The sequence below is a fragment of the Carlito syrichta genome, unplaced genomic scaffold (genome assembly GCF_000164805.1).
Source record: "Carlito syrichta isolate Samal-C Ts95f unplaced genomic scaffold, Tarsius_syrichta-2.0.1 Scaffold287347, whole genome shotgun sequence".
Classification (NCBI taxonomy): domain Eukaryota; kingdom Metazoa; phylum Chordata; class Mammalia; order Primates; family Tarsiidae; genus Carlito; species Carlito syrichta.
In genome coordinates this window covers 12,542-34,898 of record NW_007231443.1, presented here as the reverse complement: position 1 = coordinate 34,898, position 22,357 = coordinate 12,542, and the positions used below count along the sequence as shown (strand labels likewise).

At 39.9% G+C, this 22,357-nt stretch overlaps 1 protein-coding gene and 1 pseudogene across 2 annotated transcripts in view; both read right to left on the bottom strand.

Moving 5' to 3' along the window:
* CRNKL1 (crooked neck pre-mRNA splicing factor 1) overlaps window positions 1–18,001 on the bottom strand; it is a 20,402-nt gene extending 2,401 nt beyond the window's left edge. The window contains exons 1-13 of one of the 2 annotated variants that reach the window (XM_008052706.2): window positions 17,904–18,001; window positions 13,143–13,565; window positions 11,381–11,533; window positions 10,467–10,558; window positions 9,499–9,657; window positions 8,879–9,045; window positions 7,965–8,143; window positions 6,382–6,552; window positions 5,247–5,438; window positions 3,967–4,026; window positions 3,158–3,238; window positions 2,161–2,400; window positions 400–501 (exon numbers count right to left, since the gene is read on the bottom strand). In XM_008052706.2, the coding sequence (XP_008050897.1) occupies window positions 400–501; window positions 2,161–2,400; window positions 3,158–3,238; window positions 3,967–4,026; window positions 5,247–5,438; window positions 6,382–6,552; window positions 7,965–8,143; window positions 8,879–9,045; window positions 9,499–9,657; window positions 10,467–10,558; window positions 11,381–11,533; window positions 13,143–13,193 (1,647 nt within the window). In that variant the 5' untranslated portion in view covers window positions 13,194–13,565; window positions 17,904–18,001. The remainder of the gene's footprint in view (window positions 1–399; window positions 502–2,160; window positions 2,401–3,157; window positions 3,239–3,966; window positions 4,027–5,246; window positions 5,439–6,381; window positions 6,553–7,964; window positions 8,144–8,878; window positions 9,046–9,498; window positions 9,658–10,466; window positions 10,559–11,380; window positions 11,534–13,142; window positions 13,566–17,903) is intronic. The other variant, XM_021709807.1, reaches the window with a different exon arrangement.
* Window positions 18,002–19,596: 1,595 nt separating this feature from the next.
* LOC103254696 lies at window positions 19,597–20,660 on the bottom strand (annotated as a pseudogene).
* Window positions 20,661–22,357: the final 1,697 nt, after the last annotated feature.

The following is a 22,357-nucleotide window of genomic DNA, read 5'->3' as shown; positions in this document are numbered from 1 at the left end:
AAAAAAAAAAAAAAAAAAAAAAATCCAGGCGTTCTGCTCACACCTGTAATCCCAGCACTTTGGGAGGCAGAGATGAGAGGATTATCTGAGCCCAGGGGTTTGAGACCAGCCTGGGCAACCTGGCGAGACCTTGTCTCTACAACGAATCAAAAAATTAGCCTGCCATGATGGCTCGTGCCTGTGGCTCCAGCTATTTGGAAGGCTAAGGCAGAAGGATCACCTGAGCCCAGCAGGTCGAGGCTACAGGGGCCATGAGTGTACCATTGCATTCCAGCCTGAGTGACAGAGTGAGACTCCAACTCAAAAAAAACCCCAAATACTTGAAATACAGAAATACAATATTTTCTTCAGGCCTGCTGATCAAGCAAAGTCAAAGATCATCAACAAATCTCAATATACCTTGACATGCTGTGTCCGCTGAAGCAATCGTCGGTAAAGGTTTCGTGTTCTTTCTGTTTCTTCCTGCTCAATTTCAAAATCAATATATGATTTCCAAAGCACCTAAAAATAAAGCTTAATAGATGAATCTTGACATTTAGAAAGCAGCACGCCCCATCGAAAGCACAGCTTAAGTATCATTCTAACCTACATCCAGGCACACAGGACTTTTCTTGAACAGATAGGGAACACACTACATGTGCACAAGATACAAAGGGAACCCTCCCAAGAGTAGTTTTTATAAAAAATTGCGTATTTATTTTTTCATGTTAACACTTCAGTCACCTTCAAAGTCCTCTCCATTTGATACAATACACCTATCAGGATGCTTTTTCACTGCTCAGAACAGTTTTTGAACTTGTCAGTTTTGATGCCTTTTAGTGCTTCTGCCATTTTTTGTTTCACTTCTTCCACATCAGCAAAATGTTTCCCTTTGAGGACTTTTTTCAACTGGGGAACAAAAAAATGTCACTCTGGGCAAGATGGAGTGAACAGGGAGGGTAGGGCATGGGAATCATGCTGTTTTTGGTAAAAACAAAAAACAAAAAACTGAGCACTCATCACGGTTTGGACAGGTACCCTCGTAAATCACCCATCATGAAATGGGCAAACAGGTTGAAAGAATCTCAAAAAAAAAAAAAAAAATTCACTGAAGCCAAACACAGCCTCTCACGACAATGCTAGCTTGTACATGCCAATGGATTCCTAGAACACTTAGCCAGCGAAGGAAGCCTGTACTGTAAAGGGCCCACCCTCTAGAAGATAATTCTGATTTTTGGGGGGCCCCCCTCATAAATAATACTGGTATAAGCTGGCCAAAACTGGTATACGCTGGCCAAAACTTTACTAGAATTCCTGATTACAGAAAAAAAGGGTCTTGGATTCTGGCTTGGGTTCTCTTTGGAAGTTCTTCAAATGCCTGACTTATCAAGAGTCGAGAAACTTGCCAAGCCTCCCAGGCGTTCTCGCAGATCCTGCCACATGCAGTAGAACTTCTGGGAGAACACAGGCCAGACAGCCAAGATGCATGTCTGCACTTGCACCGTAAACCCCACTCAGCAAGCATTCACTGAACAGGTGCCCACCCACTGGGTGCAGCCTGTCAAGGCACAAGGATGAATAAGCAGTGGCCTGGACACCAAGGAGCTGACAGACTGGTCGAGGGGCCCCAATCATTAAAGCAGGGTCATGTTAGGGCACGATTAACAAACTGGGTTGGGTTCCTGTGAGTTTCAAGCTGATCCTAGTAGCTACGGTTAGGCGCCATCTTGTGGCTCAGGTTTAACTACAGTGGCAGGCCTGGACTCTCCAGATGGTGGCAGCAGCAATTCCAGAACATCCTGGTTAGCTGGTGTCTCTCTCTTTGGCCCCCACTTCTACCCTCCTGTGCTTGGACGGGCTGACCTGCGGGCTGCTGCCTGCCTGGACTTCCCCTCTAGTCTCCTTTAGCCCTCTCTGCCTGAGATGGGAGGAGGAGAGCCCATTACCTGCCCGATCCCCATTCATCCTAGTCTGTTCTGGATGTGCCCTGCTCCCTGAGGAGAGAGCCAGCTCCCATCTCCCTTGCCAGCCCTTCTCTCCTAACAAAAAAAAAACCCAATCTGAGAAGAGACTATGAGTTGGGTAGATCATCTTTATACTCCCAAACACACACTAAGTTTAGATAGCCACCTAAAGTAAGACTAGAGAGTGTCTAAAGCACGTGATACCCCAGATGCTCACCTCTGGCATGTCTAAACGAGGCTGGCTGATAGCTAATTCATAGATTGCCCGGGCTCTCTCAATGTCACCAAGGATTGTCTCTAATTCTGCAAATTTAATCCAGGAGGTGCAATTTTCAGGTCCAAATTCCAAGAACTTCTCATAAAGCTTTCGGCATCTGTCAAACTCTCGAAGTTGTAGTTCCAACTCTATGTATACTTTAAATAACTTGTTTTTTGGACATTTGCCTATGGAAGTTCCCTGGAAAACAGAACAGCCAGACCACTGTGAAGCCTTGGTGGGCTCAACTCATGCACCATCACTACACTGTCCAGGAGGCTGTTCTCTGTGAGGGAGAACCTTGCAGTCACATGGCAAGCTGTTCTTTCCCTCTGTGGTATCTATCACACTGTTCACACTGGTTTTTGACAAAAGACCAAAGGAAACTTGTCTAATTCATTGAGCAAGAGGCAGTGGTCCAGAACTGTTTGGGCAACTATTTTGGATTTGAAAATTTCTCAAGATATCCCATGGAATATGGACATCAGACGCATAAAATTTTCTATAAATAAAAAGGTAATCAAAGAATGAAACTCGCCTTGCTGCCCACAGCCAGGGCGAGAGTAGCTTATCTGAAGGATAATTGCATTTATACACAGTATTTGATCCTATTAAGTCATTTTAGAACAATGATTAAGAGGAAAGTGCATTTAATGCACCAAAAACTTTGTACAGGGTCAGACCACTAATTCTAGTCCAAGGAAAGATATAGTCTCTGGTAGCTACAGACTTTCCAATGTTGAAGTAAGATGTTCACTTGACCTAGATAATAAGAATAAGCATTGTTAGCCCGTGTTTTTTCAAAGACACACGTTTTCTAACATGTCCTAGGCTATAAAAATATAGTATTTCTGTTTTGTTTTTTTTTCAGCAGGAAGTGTACATGTTGTTAAGCACTAAGATTTTTTTATTCTTCTCATAGAGCTTAATGAGGCATCTTGATCCTTTCTTGACTTACCAAAGCTCTTCTGGCAAGTGATAAATTTTTCTGTCTTATTTCAAATTGTGCATATAGTATCCACATTTTCGCAAATGTGAACTAGAAAACAAAAGCACAAAAATATCTAGTTTAAGAGATTCATTCAAATGAAATTGAATTAAAGTAAATTTAGACTCACCAAAGGCCACTGGTAATTAGATTTCCCTAAAACTTTAGATCAAGGAGGGATGCATTTAGCTCATTTACAAGCAAAGATGACTATATTTATTTCCCAAAAGTTAAAAACATAGCAAGATCTGGATACTTTATTGTACTTCATGACACTGTAGCCTCTGCTTAGAACAGGATTTGTTTTGTGGGTATGCTTGTAAGTGAGCAGAACATCATACTCAATTCTAAAAGGGTTTCTACAGAAAGAAACACACTTTGTTTCTCATACTGGGAAATATGGCAGAGATAACTTCTCAACTGTGCACAGAAAGGGTACATTCCGCATGCATGCACTATTCACTGTTACAAGAAGCCTGTCGATCTGTGCTCCCTGCAGGTAAGTCTTCCTCCTTCCAATCCGTCTATCCAAGTTACCCCACCTCCTCTAAACTTCTATACTGTTATCTCTATTATTCATCATTAAATGCAAGTTGTCCTCTGACCTAGACTGTAAGCTATTTTCAGAGACAAGGTGCAAATCTCACTCTTATTTGTTTTCCATGGTGCCCAGCACAATGAAATACTAAATCAATAAATACTGTTTCACTGAGTTATTTTACAGGTAACAGAAGAGGATTCTGAACTGTTTGGAATTGAACGCTTTAGAGCAAACGTACCTTTTTGTGAGGAATTAATTCCAAAGAGGCTTGATACACCTGTCTTGTCCTCTCAGGATCCTGTATTAGTATAAGAAATTTTCACAAAATATTGAAGTCTGTTGCTAGCACTAGCCTTACCAGCTACTAATTTTACTGGTACTCGTAAAAATATACAACACTCCCAACATTGAATATGTTTTCACAAGTTGCTACTTTCAAACCCTGATTCCATTTATAATCAAAAGTATAAACTACCTTGGCCATCAAACTTTGATTTAGAATCACCAACAATATAGCCATCAGACTCTGAGTGCTTCTTTGTAGAAAGGCTTTTTGCCTGATAGCAAAAAGAAAAAGACGTTTTATAGTCTCAGATCAGCAGCAGCAGGTTAACTTTTTCCTGTTAACTTACATATGATCAATTTCTGAAAACACGACTTGATTTTTCTAAAAGCAAAAATGTACAATCTAGTCGTGATTCCTATTTGTGAGAAAGCCCAGGAAACTGCATATCATTAAATCAAGAGCTGGTTCATTGTCCCCTTTCCAGTTCCAAGGGATATCTTCTTGTGCCTCATGGTTTAAAAGCCAAACCAAAGCAAACAAAAAAACACCTCACAGGGTACCACAAGCCCAGAGTTTCAAATGTTGCAGAGAGACTATACTGCGGTGCCAAAAAAATGTATAGACATTTTAAGTAATATTAACTGAATTCAGAAGTGTCTAGATGTTGATGGTAACCACTTTGAGCACCTCCTGTAATTGCAGAAATCTAACGTAACTTCTATTTATCTTAGTATTATAATAGTTTTTTTCCCTTCTTAAAATGTGTATACATTTTTTTGACATCCTCTGTATAACTGTACAGCTGAGCAAAGGTTTTTAAGGATTTAATAACGAATTTTTTTTTTTTGAGTCAGAATCTCACTCTGTCACCCAGGCTGGAATGCAGTGGCATGCTCTCAGCCACTGAAGCCTTGACCTGCTAAGTTCAGGTGATCCTTCCACTTCAGCCTTCCAAGTAGCTGGAACTATAGGCATGCACCATACCACGCCCAGCTAAGTTTTTTGGTTTATTGTAGAGACGAGGTCTCACCATGTTGCCCAGGCTGGTCTCGAACCTGTGGGCTCAGGCAATCCTCTCGCCTCCACCTCCCAAAATGCTGGGATTACAGGTGTAAGCCACCACGCCCAGCTAAAACTGAATTTGTTTCAAGGATCATAAATATTCATAATAGGAGAGCTGTGGGATATAGCGGGAGCCATGAACAGCTAACATGCAGTTCCGTTTTTTTCACCTTTGCCTCCAGCTCTTCATAGAGTGCATAGTTCACCCAGAGATAAATGTAACGCTTCCAGTGCCTCTTCTCCTGGATGGGCGGCACATTGGCGATGGCTCTCTCGTAGACTTCACGTACTGTCTCAGCTTCAGCATCACTTTCCACCAGGCGCAAGTAATCGAACCATGCATCATAATTGTGGGGATTAGCCTAGGAAGACAGCCGTGGAGGAAATCAAAACAAACCAGGTACTTGCCTGCCAGGTTACGTGAGCTGAACAAAGGCACCGGCTGACTTGCATTATTTTAGTAACTTTTCTAAATTTTACATGTTATCTCATTTTAATAGCACTGTCCTGAGATTGTATGAATAGAAAAGAAGGAGGAATATAGAGGACAGATAATTTGCCAGATGCCCCCTTCATCTACAGCCAGCACTCCCAAGATATTCAATCATTAGACATCTATGCTTAGCGATGCCTTTGCCTACATATGTGACAACATATCATTATGTCTACAATAAAATTACAGTGGAATCATATCATGCTCCCAATTGTGAGCAATGCCTTTTCAATTAATAGTAATTTATCTTGAGCATACCTCACTAACCTATCACCTCATCTAACATCAGACTTAATTCTTTGCTTGGAGACACCTTAAGTAACTTGCCTAAGCAAAAGGATTTTTAAATGCACAGCTGAATACTGAAGGAAATTCTACTTTCTTTGAACTGACATAAAAATTATGCATTACAGATGAAGAGCTGAGACTGGAACCCTACCTACTATGCATCTTTCATTCAGGCAGGGAAGCTAAAAGGTGATGTGCACAAGAGAGCTTTGGGTCAATCTTTCTGATTCTTCTATCTTCTCTCAAAAATGAGTTCAAATAGACTCTTTGTTCAGGTCCCACATGCACAGTCAACAATCAACAATATGGCTTTCAAATGTGAGGGGAAGAGCCCATCCAAGGGTTGTTTATGAGCCTTTTTGATCAGCCTCGTTTACCCCTACTTGTGTGAAAGAGCTGCCAATTTCTCACAGACACATCATCAAGAGTATCCTCACGGGTAGCCCTCACCTGCTCTTGCTCGTTTTACCACAGCTTGCACTGAGCATAGTCATCTGTATTTGGCCATCCACACCAGCACTCACCTTCACTTCCTCCTCATACTGGAATCTCCGCTTGCTCACAATGATCTCTTCAATCCCCCGCCTATCGCCAAACTTCTTCTCAAAGATAGTATAATTCTTAAAGAGTTCTTGGGCGTCTTGTTTTGAAATTCTATCCAGAGCATACTTGTAAATCACTCGTACCCTTTCAAACTGAAAGCAGACAGGACGATTACCTTTTGCAACACAATCATCTCATGCCATTTACGACTTGGAGGGTAAATACAACATAAAATATTACTTATAAGTTAGATTTTGAGGCCTCATAATGTCCAAAATAAGACTTTTTTCTCTCTTTTGCTGAAGATATTTCTGTCAGGATGGAATGACAGGATCTTTTTTGAGATCTACCTTGAATAAGTCTACCGTACCTCAAACTAATCATGTTCAAAACCAAACTTGTTTTCTCCTCACCAAACCTGGGTCTTTCCTTGACTTTCCATTCTTAGCAGGCAACACCCACAGTTGTCACAGTTGTACACTTGCACACAGTCACATCGCCAGGAGTCCCCTTGACTCCTGTCCTCCTCTCACTCCCCACGTGCACTCCTGCAACCAGCCCTGCTACTTCCTGCTGTTCCCCACAGCCCTTCCCTTCTCCCAGGCCCACCTTCAAGCCCTGTTTCTTAGCTGGACCATTTCAAAACACTCCCCGTAGGTCTCCCACGTTCCATTTTTGCCACCCTCCCCCTAATTTACATGAATTGGCCAGAAAATCTTTAAAACATAAACCATATCCAGCGACTCTCCCATATGAAACCCTGCAATGCTTCCCACCGGTCTCAGAGCAGAACCTGAACACCCAGCATGATATGCTGAGTCCTTGTAAGTGAGTATCCCCCATCTGAAATGCCTGGGACCAGAAGGGTTTTGAATATCAGATTGTTTGGATTTTGGAATATTTGCATTGTATTACCAATTCAGCATCCCTGATCTGAAATCTAAATCTGAAAAGCTCCAATGAGCATTTTCTTTAAGTGCCACATGGGCACTCAAAAAAGTTTCAGATTTTGGAGCATCTTGCATCTCAGATTTTCAGATTAGGAATGATCGACCTACATGTGGGTGGACTTCAGCCTACCTAACACTCTCAATTCAGTGTTATCTGAACTACTTTAACAAATTATTTTCCATATATACTGGGGAAGCAGAGAATTGACTTACTTGTGGGGTACTCTCTATTTTCATTCTATATTCTGTTTTCTGTTCTGAGGGCTTTTGGCTTTTTGCTTCCCAAGTTTATTACCTGTAAAGTTCTTTTATCAGAATGCCAAATAACTAACTCTCAGTTTACAAACATTCCAACTTAAGAGGCTTAATCTTCAAACACAGTACACCAAAATGAAGACAGTTCTAACACAATTTATGATCACTCAGCTCTGAATCTGTAGCTCAGTCACATAAGTATACTGTTCTCTGTGAGAAACTGTTTTTGTATCTTGAGAACATTTTCCCCTAGGATAAGTAAGAAAAAATGGAAATGAACTAATCGTGCACTCAACTTACAATATGTACTCTTTTGTAAGTTGTTTTGCAATGTAATCGAGTTCCTTAAGTATACTTACCTCTTTCTGATTTTCCTCAAATTTGGCAAAGGCAACATAAAGGTGTTCATCCATATGTTCGTCTCCAAAGAATTCGACAGCTCTCTCGTACACTTTCCGTGCGTGGGCAAAATAAGCATGTTTTTCTTCAAAGCGGGCGTACTTGATCCAGTTCTTCACATCAGGGTGTACAAGGACAAGTGCAGGGACGTTAAGGAAACATCAGGCAAGACAGCATGGCTTGAAAAATAATAAACACCAAAGTCATACTAAACCCCCAAACCCCAACAATTCCAACTATAGTGCCAAGGGGATAAAACACACACAGAGGTGTGAAACTAAACTGTGGCCTCTGTGAGGGCAGGGCCATGTCTTGTTCATCTGTCTTCCTCTAAGGCTTCATCAGGATTTAGTATTGGGCACAAATACCAGTTTGGAGCCAAAGAAAAATCCCCACCCTGGTTACTAGCCATGTGATCTTGGACAAGTTACCGAACTTGCTTCAGCTGTTTCTTTCTTTCTCTTTTTTTTTTTTTGAGACGAGTTCTCGCCAAGTTGTGCCTGGACTGTTATCGAACCCATGGGCTCAGGCAATCCACTTGCCTTGGCCTCCCAAAGTGCTAGGATTACAGGCTGAGTCACTGAGCCCAGCCTAGCTGTTTCATCTGTAAATAGAAGGAAATAATACCAACACTGGTTTCTAGCACTAAAATATAAATAAGCCCAAATTCTCACTGGGAAAGACTCAATTACCCAGACCACAAATTTTCACTGTGACCCATCTTTGTCCCTACAAAACATGTGAAGCTGATCAACTCACATGACTTTTAGCTTGGCATTAATGACTATGAGTCCTGACCATGAGGCTGCCTCATGGGAGGAGCAGCACCCAGGACAATAATGGCACCACCACTCAGATCTTGTCCAAAGGATATATCGCTCATATATGGTACGGGCTCGATCCACCTCTTTGTATCTCAACTCGAAGTTGATGTAGGAGTGCCAGGCTTGCTCCTCAGGCTGCCACTCCATCCATCGCTCAAATACCTGGCGGGCACCAGCAATGTTGCCCAGCATCTCCTCCATGTACGTATACTTGTACCTTTAAGAAAATCACCCAGAAACACCTGTTGTGGTCAAAATGACTTGGGAAAAATAATTATCTTTCAATTTACAACTTTTTCATTGCCAAACAGGAAGAAGACTTAAAGTTTTATCTTTCCTAAAGGTTAAATCAAACATGTTTACTCACTGAAGCATAAAACTGAAAAAGGATGAGCTATTGGGAAAAAAAGAGATTTTTTTCTTAAAAATTGCCAGCTTGACAAGAAGTTTCTTATGCATAAACGATTGTAATCAAAGTTTTAGTTTTGATCACATAGTTAATAAACACTACGGTTATGACTGAATAGGCTATGGGACATTAAAAAGCACTTCTGTGGTTAAAGAAAAAGATATAAAATTAAATGATTATAACATGAAAATAAAATAAATACACAAAAGCGCAGCACTTTTCTAATCTTTAAAAGGCTGTATTGCTAGATAAGAAACTTACCAGAACTGGTTGACTCGAGGCAGAGTAGTTATGGCGCGGTCCCAGATGTTTCGGGCATGGTTGACTTGGCGATTCTTCATTTCCATCTCTGCATATTTCAGCCATAGTGTGATATTTCGATAGTCGACATCTAAAGCACGCTCGTATATGGATCGAGCCCTTAAGAAGCAAGATTTAGAGGGCATCAAAAGTAGTGCACACAACACACGTAGTCGTTATTTCAAACCATCTGCAATGTCCTGCTGCTTTAACGGGTGCCTCCCATAAGCCAGGTTCTGGGCATAAAAAGATGAAAAGATATTCTCAAGTACCTTACAAAGTCTCATAGAAAGAAACATACATAATTATAATGCAATGTGAATTTTGTTATAGTCAAGATCTGCACAGGAAGCAGAGAAGAAGAATGAAAAATGTCTGGTAGAAAAGATTAAGTAGTAGGCAACTCCAGTACTGAGAACTTGAGGAAAGTTCCAGTTTACTACATCAAGGTTGGTGGGGAAGGGTACTCATTCCAGTCAGAGAGAACAGCCAAATGTTACAGAAAGAAGACATGACATGTTCAGGGAGTGGCAAGTACACAGGCGTAGTGGGGGTGGGCATAAGGGGTAAATGCAGAAAGGCTGGACAATGGGAAGGGCCATGTCACAATTTTTATCTTGTTGGTCACTGTCTTTCAGCTGAATATTTTAATTTTTAAAAAAATCTGAGTATATAGAAAGCAGATGAAACTGTGCTCCTACAGCAATGGAGTGTGACTTAGGAGGAAGACCTACCTTTAGAGCCCTGTCCCGCCACTGCCCTCAGGACTATCCTACTACAGTGTCCAGGGCCCTCAAATGTGTCATGCAACAAAGGTGAAAATTACTACCAAAGCCACACTCTTCTACTTGTGCTTTACATATATACATATATTTTATCTGTTAACTTATGACATCTTTATATACAAAATTACCCCTCAGCAATTTTACCTTTGAATCTCCTTTAGACTTTCTTCCCATTGTGCGTACTTTATCCAGTTACTAATCACAGTCCTGTTTTTTCTTATATTATCCTCAAAAGTCTGGAAGAAGGCAAAGGGGGTCAAATTTAAAGGGAAAATGACTAAAATGACATCATCATCCTTTGCCTATTATAAGCACTGTACTGAAAAGGTTAGTCATTTTCTTCTTATGTAAGAGAAACTACATCTTGAAATCTTTGAGGATTAAGAAACCCACTAGCGAAAGTTACAACCACAAGTATTACTTTAAAGTCTTACATATAAACAAGGAGAAAACTTGAGATATAAAGAAGTATTAGCAGAATTGTTGATATTTTCTCCTGTTGCCCATGACAACTAACTGGACACATTCCACAACTGTCCCTAATAAAAACATGTTTTTGAATATTATCTTTATGTATTCTGGGTAATTATCAGAATTTCATACATAACTCATTGGGAATAACAAATAAGCAGGTAACAACAGAATTAATGGCCTGAAATAAACGCACATTTTAGAGGGAGGTGACATCAGATCCCAAAAGTCTTCTCACGGTTCTTTCTTAGATCCCATCTCTTAACACAGAAGGCAGTACAGACAACAGTGCAGCCTTGCTAAGTAGACCCCCTTCCAGTTGTCAGTTGTTCCACCTACCTTTGATCCAGCACCAAAAATTATGTCTCTGGTGGATTCTACTTCCTTATATTTTAAAATGGAGAACTCATGGAATATCTTACATAGTTTAGCAAAATGCAGTCATCTAGCAACCAGAGTCCTATCAGTCACGTGGCTAGAAACACTACTCATCTTGCTTTGTAGATTCTAACCAATGAAGAGGAACTTTTCAAACTCTGACCTGTAACCCCTAACAATGAATAGACTGAACAATCACACTGACTGACCTTCCTCTTCCTTAGTTTGTAGTCATTTAGTTCTTCTTCATCTGTGATCTTCTGTTGCGGTGGAGGTGGAAGAAGTTCAAGTTCTCTTTCTTTAGCTTCTCTTAAGAGTTGCTCAGCGGTTATCTGTACTTCAGCTGGGGCTTTGTTTTTTACCTTTTAAGAAAGAAGACATTTCTATTTTTGGTACATGTTCTTCACACAAGATTTAAGAAACAAATTTTTTTGTTGTTGCTTTTTAGGCTATGAACCTTATCAGTACTATCATAAGATGCCCTCTTTATATGACATTCCCATTACTCCGTAAGACTGAGTAGAAAAAGATATTATCTTTTCTATCTTATACATGATACATATTACAAAGCGATAGGTAAAAGTCCCAAGAGAAACAAGTGGCAAAAATAATAGTAAGCATTCCCTTTTAGATAAGTATAATAATATACACTTTGAGATTGCCTAGGTAAAATTCTCACCAGAGGTTTTGCCAACAAGACACATACCACATCTTAGATTATTACAACCTCTATTTACAAACTTTTTCAACTTATTTGAACACCCCTGGTGGATGACTGGGTTTGGTTTTTCATGGCACTTCATGTCAAAGGCAATATTCAATAAGCTGCTATCACCAGACTGTAAGCTTCTTGAGATCTTATAGTTGTGCTGTCCAACACAGTAGGTCTAAGTCACTGTGGTGAGTGCAAACTGAGATGGGCAGTAAGTATAAAATACACATTGGTTTTGAAGACTGAGTATGAAAGAAACAATAAACTGAATTATTCAATTTTTATACTGATCACATATTATTTTGAGTAATAAAACACACCATTAAAATTACTGTCACCTGTTTTTGTTTTGCTGATTTTACTTTTTACTATAGCTATGAGAAAATTGAAAACTATATTATGTAGTTTGCATTATATTTCTATTTGGACCTGTGGTGCCCAATAAAAGTTTATGAAATTGAATTATAAGAAATGTTATTTACTACCATGAATGGGGTAATGACGATAATGTCAGTTCATATTTAATGAACATTAAGTGACAGACACTTTGCTACCTGCTTTATATGCATTACCTCTGCAAGTCACCTAAACGTTATGTAAAGATCACGTTCAAGAGAGCCATCCAGGCTGGAGAAAGACTGGAGGAAGGACATCTGTAGCGGCCTGGAACAAAGCCCGCCACATATTAAGCACTTGGCAAGTATCAATCATCGATGGAGATATCAGATAATAAACCTATTATTTAATTAAACTATGTCACTAAATAACTCCTGCCATCTCCTCTCATTCCCTCCGATATCAGCTTCCAAGCCTCAGCTTATATGTCATGTTCTCAGCAAAGTTTACTCCGAAGATCCCTTCACACAAGCCCCCCTATCCTCGCCCAGGCATACTCAGCTTTGGATCGGTGACATCCCGCAAGGTGGTCGTTTTACAAGTGTTTGGTGCGGCGCTTGCTGCCCGCATTCGAGCGTGGTACCCAGAGCAGCGCCTAGCTCGGAGCATCTGGGCTGGACGACCTCACTCCTCTTCCCGGAGAAACAGCTCAGTTCCCTAGCACGAAGGCCACGCCAGCGCGGGGCGCGTCACCGTGGGACAGGAGCCGCTGCCCCACTACTGGCGCGTCTTCCCTCTCCCCTTCGGTCCCGCGGGAGGTCAGCCTTCTTCGGGGACAACGCTCTCCCACTCCCGGCATCACTGGGGCTGCGGGAAACCCCGCACCCAGGCCACCTCCCGCAAGGCGCCTCGCCGTCGCCTACCTTAGCCACTTTGGGAATCCGCTGTTTCCCGGCCGCAGTGGAGGCCGCCATGGCTGCAGCAGCAAAACTCGGGGAAAACTGCCCTCCGCCCCAGACCCCAAGAATAAGGTCCTGAGAGTTCACCAACAACACAAAGCTTTCCGACAACAACTGGGATTCCGGAACCGGAAGCGGAACTAGCTGGCCTGACCTTTGGCGTCCCGCACGCGCCGTGACGGAGGCGGCGCCGTTTCCATGGTAACTAGACTGCGCGTCCTCCTTGGAGCAGTGCTGCGTCTTGGTGTTGTGGGTGAGGTGTGTCCCGCTGGCCTGCTCCGCAGCGACACGGGGACTCGGTCCAGGTCGTCAAGGGCGCAACCCCAGGTCAGTCTCCTACCTGGGATGACCGTGCAAGGATGCGTGGATTTGTCAGGCTGTGGCGTCCTGCAAGGGGAGTAGGAACCAAGTTCTAATCTGTATGATCGAGAGGGAGGGACGAGAGATAGGCGAGGAAACTACAACTCCCGACATGACAAGGGGCGAGCCGCCGCGCCTGTAGGCTGTCCTGCGCTGCATTGCATTCTGGGCTTTGTAGTCTTCGCTGTCCACGCGCCCCCCCCCCTTCTGTTTTCTGGACACTTGTGCCAAAATAACACTAAGGCTTGTAATTTAAAATAACGAAAGGTACTTTGACGCTAGATGTGCTAGATATGAGTGAAAAAATGAAAATAAATTAGAACAACTAGAAAATAGCCCAGTCTTTTGGTAAGAAACATGTTTAAATTCCCTGTGAGAGTGCCTTAATTCAGTGTCCTCAACTGTAAAACAAGAATAGTAATAGCTATTTCGCTAGGATTAAAGAGAAAAGTCTATATAAAATGTTCAGTAAATTTTAACTGGTATAATACTTGACTTGTCTTCAAAAACAAAAAAGTCAAACAAGCAGATGTTTAAGATGATTTTTTTATTTTTTGAGTCTGGGATCTCACTTTGTCATCCGGGCTGGTCTTAAACTCCTGGGCTCAAGCAATCCTCCGGACTCATCCTCCCAAAGTGCAGGGATTGCATGGATGAACCACGCCTGGTATAAAATAGACTTAATTTTTGAAAAGAAGTTTTAAGTTCACAGCAAAATTGAGCAGAAGATACAGAGATTTCCTTCATACCTCATTGCCCACCCTTAACCCTCCCCCACGATCAACATTCTGTGCCAGAGTAGTACATTTGTTACAGTTGATGGACCTGCTTTGTCATGGCATTGTCACCCAAAGTTCATAGTTCATGTTAGGGTTCACTCTTGTTGGTGTGCATTTCATGGGATTGGGAAGACGTGTAATGGCATGTATCTAACATTAGAGTACCATGCAGAGTAGTTTCACTGCCCTGAAGATCCTCTGCGCTCCTGCCAATTCATCAATCCTTCCCCAAATCCCTGGCAGCTACTGATCTTTTTACTGTCTGCATAGTCTTGCCTTTTTATAATGTATAGTTGGAGTCATATAATATGTAGCCTTTTAGATGGGCTTCTTTTACTTTGTTATATGTGTTTAAGTTACCTCCATGTTTTTTCATGGCTTGACAATTCATCAGTTAAGAGAACTTCCACAGTTGAAAATCTCCTTTTGATGTTTGGAAATATATATATTTATGTATGAAGTAATATTATGTCTGCCTTTTTTGCAGATATTTCTTTCAAAAGAAGATTTACACAGATTTCCAGTACTGCAATCAGTTATAGCCAATATCAAAATGTTTGCCATAATTCTGTATCATGCATATTATTTAAATATCTTAAGTTCTCTCACTTTTCAAAATTTAAATAAATTGAATGAGAAGATGTTGTATCACTATTATAAAGGGAGGTCACCTAGCAAAATAAACAACTATCTGTTAAAATAAAAAGATGTTTCCCTTAAGTGATTTTCCTTAAATTTATAATGAGAAATTGTTGATTTAACAAAATAGCAATTTATTTAATCATCTCTAACTTCTGCTCAAGCATACAAACACCTTGGAATAGTTTACTTCTGGTCGCCATCTTTCCATGTTACATCTTTATTGTCTGACAACTCAGTTCAACTTTTTATTTAAAGAAAAAACTATCATCATTCTTACTTCTCTTTTGGCCATCAGTGCTTATTCAGATATACATGCATGTTTACCTTTGTATACCTCAACATTTCGTCTTGTATTCCACTCCTTTCTGATTTTAACTTTATTCTTCCTGAAATACACCTTTTTCTAGTTCTTTCAACAAGATTCTTTGAGTGCTGATTTCTTTCAGTCTTTGTATGCAATTGTCTTTATCTCACTTTAATTTGTATTTATTATTTAGCTACGTATAGAAGTCTAGGTTAATGATTATTTTTCCCTTTGTATTTATTTATTTATTTATTTTTAGTTGGAGTGTCACTCTGTCATCCAGGCTGGAGTGCAGTAGCACAGTCACAGCTACTGCAGTCTCTATCTGCTGGGCTCAGGTGATCCTTCTGCCTCAGCCTCCTGAATAGCTGAGATGACAGGTGCATACCACTAAGCCTGGCTAATTTTTTTAGAGATGAGGTCTTGCTGTTTATCCAGGCTGGTCTCAAATTCCTGGGCTCAAGGGATCCTACTGCCTCTATCTCCCAAAATGCTAGGATTACACTTGTGAGCCACCATGTCCAACCATGAAAGGTCTTTTTTTTTTTTTTGAGTCAGAGTCTCACTCTGTCACCCAGGCTGGAGTACAGTGGCACAATCATGGCTACAGTAGCCTCAACCTTTTGGGCTCAGATGATCCTTCCACCTCAGCCTTCCAAAAGCTGGGACTAGAGTCCATGCCACCATGCCTAGATAATTTTTTGATTCATCATAGAGGTGAAGTCTTGCCAAGTTGCCCAGGCTGGTCTTAAGGGAACCCTCTCATCTTGCCTCACAAGATGCTGGGATTACAGGCGTGAGCCACCACACCCATATATCCCTTTATATTTTTAAAATACTTTTTATTCTAGTAGTCTGAAAACTCCAGCCAATAGGCTAAACTAAGCTCATTGCCTATTTTTGTATAGCCTGCGAGTAAAGGATTTTTATTTTTGCATTTGAAAAAAGTCAAGGGATATTACATGACACGTAAAAATTTCAGTGTCCATAAGTAAAGTTGTATTGGAATACGCTCATCTGTGTTCATATTGTATGTGGCTGTTATTGTGTTACAGTAGCAGAGTTGAGTCCTTGTGCAGAGAACATGTGGCCCATAATACCTAATACTTTTATTATCTGGCCCTTTACAGAAGACGTTTTCCATCCGTGTACATCAGGCTTCTGTTATTGCTGTTGAGAAATAGTCTGTTGGTCTAATTATTATTCTTTCATAGGCAGTCTGTCTTTTACCTGACTGCTTTGCAGTTTTATCTTTGTTTTTAGAGTTTTGTCATTTCACTACTTTGTATTTAGGTTTTGTTTTTATTTTCAGCTTAGAACTGAAGATTCATATCTTGTATCAATTCTAAAAATCATTAGCCATTACTTTCAGACATTTCATTATTCTTTTTGGAATTCCTATAAGACATAGATTTTTTTTTCATTTTGTCTTATGTTTATCTTAACTGCACTCTGTTTTTTTCCTAATTCTATGTTTTTCTAGATAATTTGTCCATAACTGTCTCTCAGTTTATTCTCTTCAATCTTGTCTGTTTCTAACCCATCCAATTAGCTTAAATTTCAATAGCTATATTTTCCATTTAAAATGTCTGTTCTTCTTTAAGCTACCTGTTTTTTTTTTTCTCTCATGACTTGGATTTCTCTTTCTGTATTATAAGCATTCATAGTTTATAGTCTCTTTCAGAATCTATTATTTAAATTTATTGGTGACTACCATAATACCACATAGGTAGTGTGGACTGAAATGACACACAAACTTTAATCTTGAGTTTTGACTTCTCAGAAGTATTTTTACTTTGTTTTCTACCTAGAGTTTTGGGTAGGGAAATCTTCCTTTTATCTTCCTTGGACTGATGTGTTTAGTTGTTCTAGTTCTCTCATTCACTGAGGGTCCCATCTCCCCCCGCCCCCAATCCTGGTTGGATGCATAGTTTTAGTTTCAGTTTTCTATTTGGAATGAGATCCATGCTGCCCCCATGAAGTGTCAAAACTCTGGTCCTGTATCAGGGTCTGTATCAGCTTTGATCAATTCCTGAGCAGTATCATTGCCACAGGGTGGAGAATTTCTCCTCTTGTTTGCTCTCTTCCTTCTTTTTTCTCAAATTCAGCTTTCTAATTATACTTTCTAATAAGAAGGTATAATTAATAATATAATTTCTAATAAGAAAGTTTTTTATTCATAATATATACCTGTAGCCTTAGTGTATAACATCATAATTCACAAGATGTCTCATTCCAATTTAGCTTTTAAGTTAAAGCCGAAACAAGTAATGACAATATTTATGGCTAGCTTTTTTGTGTGCTTGTTTGCTTTATAGAGACGAGGTATCACTATGTTGCCTAGGCTGGTCTCTAATTCCTAGGCTCAAACTCCTGGGCTTAAGCAGTCCTCCTGCCTCAGCCTCTCAAAGTGCTGGAATTACAGGTGTGAGCCACCATGCCTGGTGTATGGCTAGCTTTGACAGGAGTCTAGACATCATTGACTTCCCTGTTTTATTGTTTTCTCTGTTTTGAGTTCACCGATTAGTATATAATAAAATGATTTTCCCTAGGAAGGAGAGAGGGAGTGAAGGAGAGAGAAAAAGAAAGAAAGAGACAGACAGACATTGAGCAAGAAACTGAAATAATTTTGTGACCAACTTTTTCTGTCAGCAGCATTTCCCTGAGTATCTTTCTGGAACATTAGATTTCCCACTGTGCTGTTATTAGAGATTCTGTTCCAAAAGAGTCTGGGAAAGACTGGATTATATGAATAAAATAGGTTACTTTATTATGGAACTTATCAAAGACTTTAATGGGCATGGGGATCCATCAGGGCTATTGCAAGCATTTCCTGCACTGATTGGACCACAGAACTTTTTTAGCCTCAAAATATTTCTTGAAACTGCTTCCTTTAGTGTTCCAGTTTGGGGAGCTGTATTTGTAACATGGCAGCAGCTGTCAGTATTTTCCCTGTAACTTCTGACCACATGCCTTGGTACCTGATTAAAGAGAAGACGACACTGACTCTATAAATAATTCTTTTCAATAAATAATTCTTTTCAATTTGTTTCAATCCTATTGTTAGAATATTTTAAAGCAACTTTGTTGGAAACAAAGAATATAGTTGTAGACATTTCTAAACAGGCCAATTCTCAGAAACGTCATTCTTCTGTGGAGAAACATGTCGTCTGGTTTGCAGTGACAGTCGTCACAGACAATATCCCAGGGGGGCGGGGGGAACTATGTCGCACCAGCACTCCCGTACTGTGTTCACAATGACCATATTAAAATTGAGTTAATGTTCCATTTTGTGAGTACTGTAACAAACTGACTTTTCCTGTTAGATTAATAGTGGGCTTCTTTCTTTTGGGGACAGGATGAAAAATGTCAGTTCTCACTTCTCCAAGAGGAAAGGTGGAAATTGTTCACTGCCGAAGAACAGAATCGCAGGATATTTACTGTATCAAAAGCCTCATTAGAAAATTTACCCAGAAGCTGTTTGGGAGGCTTAATATAATCTATCTTCTGTAAGTACACAACTAACTAAGCCCGAGAATGTTTATCAATTTTATGACATACCAGAAAGGGACTGGAGACTCCTTTGTCTTTATGGGGCTTACAGCAAGAAAATGGACCACTTAGTGGGGAAAAAAAAACCTCTGGGAACAGTCAGCCTCTGTGTCCTGATATGCAGTTCGAAAAGGTTTCCATGGGCTTTGGTTTTAGGCAAACTTGGATTCAGATCTCAACTGCCCCACTCACTAGTGGAGTCACTTTGGGCAAATTAATAACAATGGTTTCCAGATTTTGAGAATGTATTTTATGTCAGGCTTCGTACTTTGCCAACGTTATCTTATTTCATTGTTCTGATACTTCTTTGAGACAGCTACTATCGTGTCCATTTCACAGAACAATAGGAGGCCAGTCCCAAGGTCAAGCAGTTAGTGACAAAGCCTGGATTTACTCTTAACTGCTGCTATTAAAATGTTCTCCTAAACTTTAAAATATGCACATTTATTTTTCTCAAAAGCCCTTCTTTGCTCTCCCTGTTTTGTTTATTTATAGACCTCTGTGGACACCAGAATATAAATATCCTTTAGTCTGTTCCTCATTATTTTTATTGAAAATATGAGATAACCTAGTTTTTTGGATTTCATTAAGCCAAATATTTTGGATTTCATAAAACTGTTTTTTAAATATTTGCATTTATTCTTCATTTAACTTTTAAAACACTACTATAGTTGAATACTAAAACAAAAACAATAGCAAGTAGTGAGCATATTATGATTACAGTCCTTCTCTCATTCACTATTGCACAAACAATGCCAGCAGGAAGTGTAATTCTGGCCCTTTAAGAGATTTGACACCGAACACCCCCTCGTGGATGATGTTCATCTTCCTCATATGCTTCTCCATTATAATTGCACCTGACTGGATCAGAGTCCACCAGTTCTACTTGATTCATTCCATCAGTCTTTTCCACTTCCCTTCTCTCGGGTAGGAGTTTTTCCAGCTAAGAGAGTTTATCAGGAGAGAGAAAACCATTCTCAGGAAAGTTCTCCTTAAATTTGATGGTTAGGCGACCCTTTTCATATGGTCTACGATAAATTGGTGTGCCTTCATTTAGGACACACTTGATATCTCCATGCTTGACAATCTGACCTGGATGAGAGGTGATGACTATAGTTTGATTGTCAAGAATAAATATTGGCTTTTGGAAGCCACATAATGCTTCAACCAGTTGTATGTTCATACATATGAAAAGGTCTTCTCCTCTTCGAGTAAAAACAGCATGGTTCTTCTGATCTAACATAAGGATAATATCTCCTGGCTCCAGTCCTAGTTCTTGGTCTCCTTCACCATGGAATGTTATCTTCTGGCCATCTTACATGCCTTTGTCAATATGAAATTCTAGAATCTTCTTCTCCTGAACTATCTTCATTCCACTGCAGCTTTTACATCTATTTTAGGACTGATCTGTTTCCCATGACCCTGGCACTCCATGCACAGATTGAATTTGCTGAACCATTCCAGGTTCTAGCTGATGAATTCTTATTTGCATTCCAGTACCTTGGCAATTGGAACAGCACTCTACCACTCCTTTCTTACCACCTTTGCCTTTACATTTTTAACAAATTATGTTCTTTTGCAGAGCCAATTTTCTTTTTGCACCATTCTATAAATCTTTTAAGGTTACTGAGAGCTGATGCACGACATCCTTAACTCTTCTTTCTCTCTGCATCCTTCCAACTCTTCCAAAAAATATGTCAAAGATGTCCATGGGGGAACCAAAACCATCACCTGCTCCACCCTCTTTAATTGCGTATTCTCCTACTTTGTCATATAATTCCCTTTTCTTTGCATCAGAGAGAACTTCGTAAGCTTGAGAAATCTGTTTAATCTTCTCTCCTTCATTTGGATTCTTATCAGGATGGTACTTCAAGGCCAGTTTCCTATAAGCCTTTTTCAATCCTTCATGAGTGGCATTGGGTTTGACCCCCAAAACGTCATAGTAAGTGGTTTCTCTCACTATTTTCTATACCTGGTGAGTAGGCTGAAGCTGGCATGGGGGAGTGGGAAGGAGTGCACAGCTGAAGGCAGCTCAGGCAGCCGCTGCTCGCCAAGAATTCTGGAAAGCTCCCGATTTCATAAAGCTTTGTATCAAATACAATTTAAATGTTTAAACTAAGGCCAGCCTGAGACCTGAAAGTTTGTAGTTTCTGATTACTGCACTGATGAATGTAATATAAACTGGCAAGTTTTACTAGAGAACAGTCGAGCAATATGCTTAATATGCTTTAAAAATTTGTATACTAAGGACATGATTTAATTTTTTGGCAATATGGTGGACTGAATACCTTTATGACATCCACTGGATGGAAGCAACTCAGATGATATACATATACACACAAACACAAAAGAGAAGGATTGTACAGAGAGCATCATCAAACTGAGATTTTAAAACTCCATGAGATAAACAGGAAATAGTATCAGCTTTCTCCTTGAGGATTTTTGCCACATTCTAGAAACCTCATGTTTCTGTTTTGACAGCTTTGCAAATAATAGATGATAACTACTCCCACCTCCTAAAGAGGAAAGTATAAACTTCTTTATATAAAACTGGAATGTTCACTGTAAGGGTGAACAAGATATAAACCTACTGCATAAAAATGGACAGTAAAGAAACTAGCCTGTTTCAGTCTCAGCACAGAATGGAAAGGGAGAAATTCTCTCCTGAGATTTCATAAGCATGTGTTGATTTGAGGTCCATGTTTAATTATCTGTGTAGTCCCAAAAAACATCAAGGGAAGAATTTAATAAAAAATGGTTGGGCTCAGGAGCTCACACCTGTAATCTTGACGTTTTGGGAAACTGAGGCAGGATGATGACTTGAGGCCAGGAGTTTGAGACCAACCTGGGCAACATAGTATAGCCTTGTAGCTGCAAAAAAATAAAATGAAACCAGATGGTCACAGGTTGATGGTGTGTCCAAGAGTCTGGCTGAAATAAATACAAATTAGGTCTGAAAGGATGGAGCTTCAAATAATTCAGACTCCAAATAATACCCTCAGATAAAGTTCTAAGAAGCATGAACACACAGTCAAAAATCATAACTATACAAGGAAACACACATCATTAGTGAGAACCAGCAACAACAACAACAACAATTATGCAGGACAATTGACTCTTAAAGACTTCAGATATGAAGTTAAGCAAAGAATGTAAAATAACTCTATTTACTATCTACAATAAAAAGATAGGTTTTAAAAAGATGACCAAGTAATAAAAAGACAGTGAAAATAAATAATCAGGTTTGAACAGAAGTCAAATAGATCATTTAGATATGAGAATATAGTTTAAATTAAAAGCTAAGTGGATGAATTAAACATCATCATAGGCATAGTGAAAGACAGAAGTAATGAGCTGGAGGATCAATACCAATAAATTATCCATAATTCAAAACAAAGAGAGAAAACAGAGTGGAACCTGGGACCTAGTCTAGTCAGACTTCTGGCAGGAGATAATAGGAAGCTGAGTTAATATTTGAAGAGAAAATGACTGAGAATTTTCCAAAATTGTAGGAAGGCACCAATTCTTAGATCCAGAACATT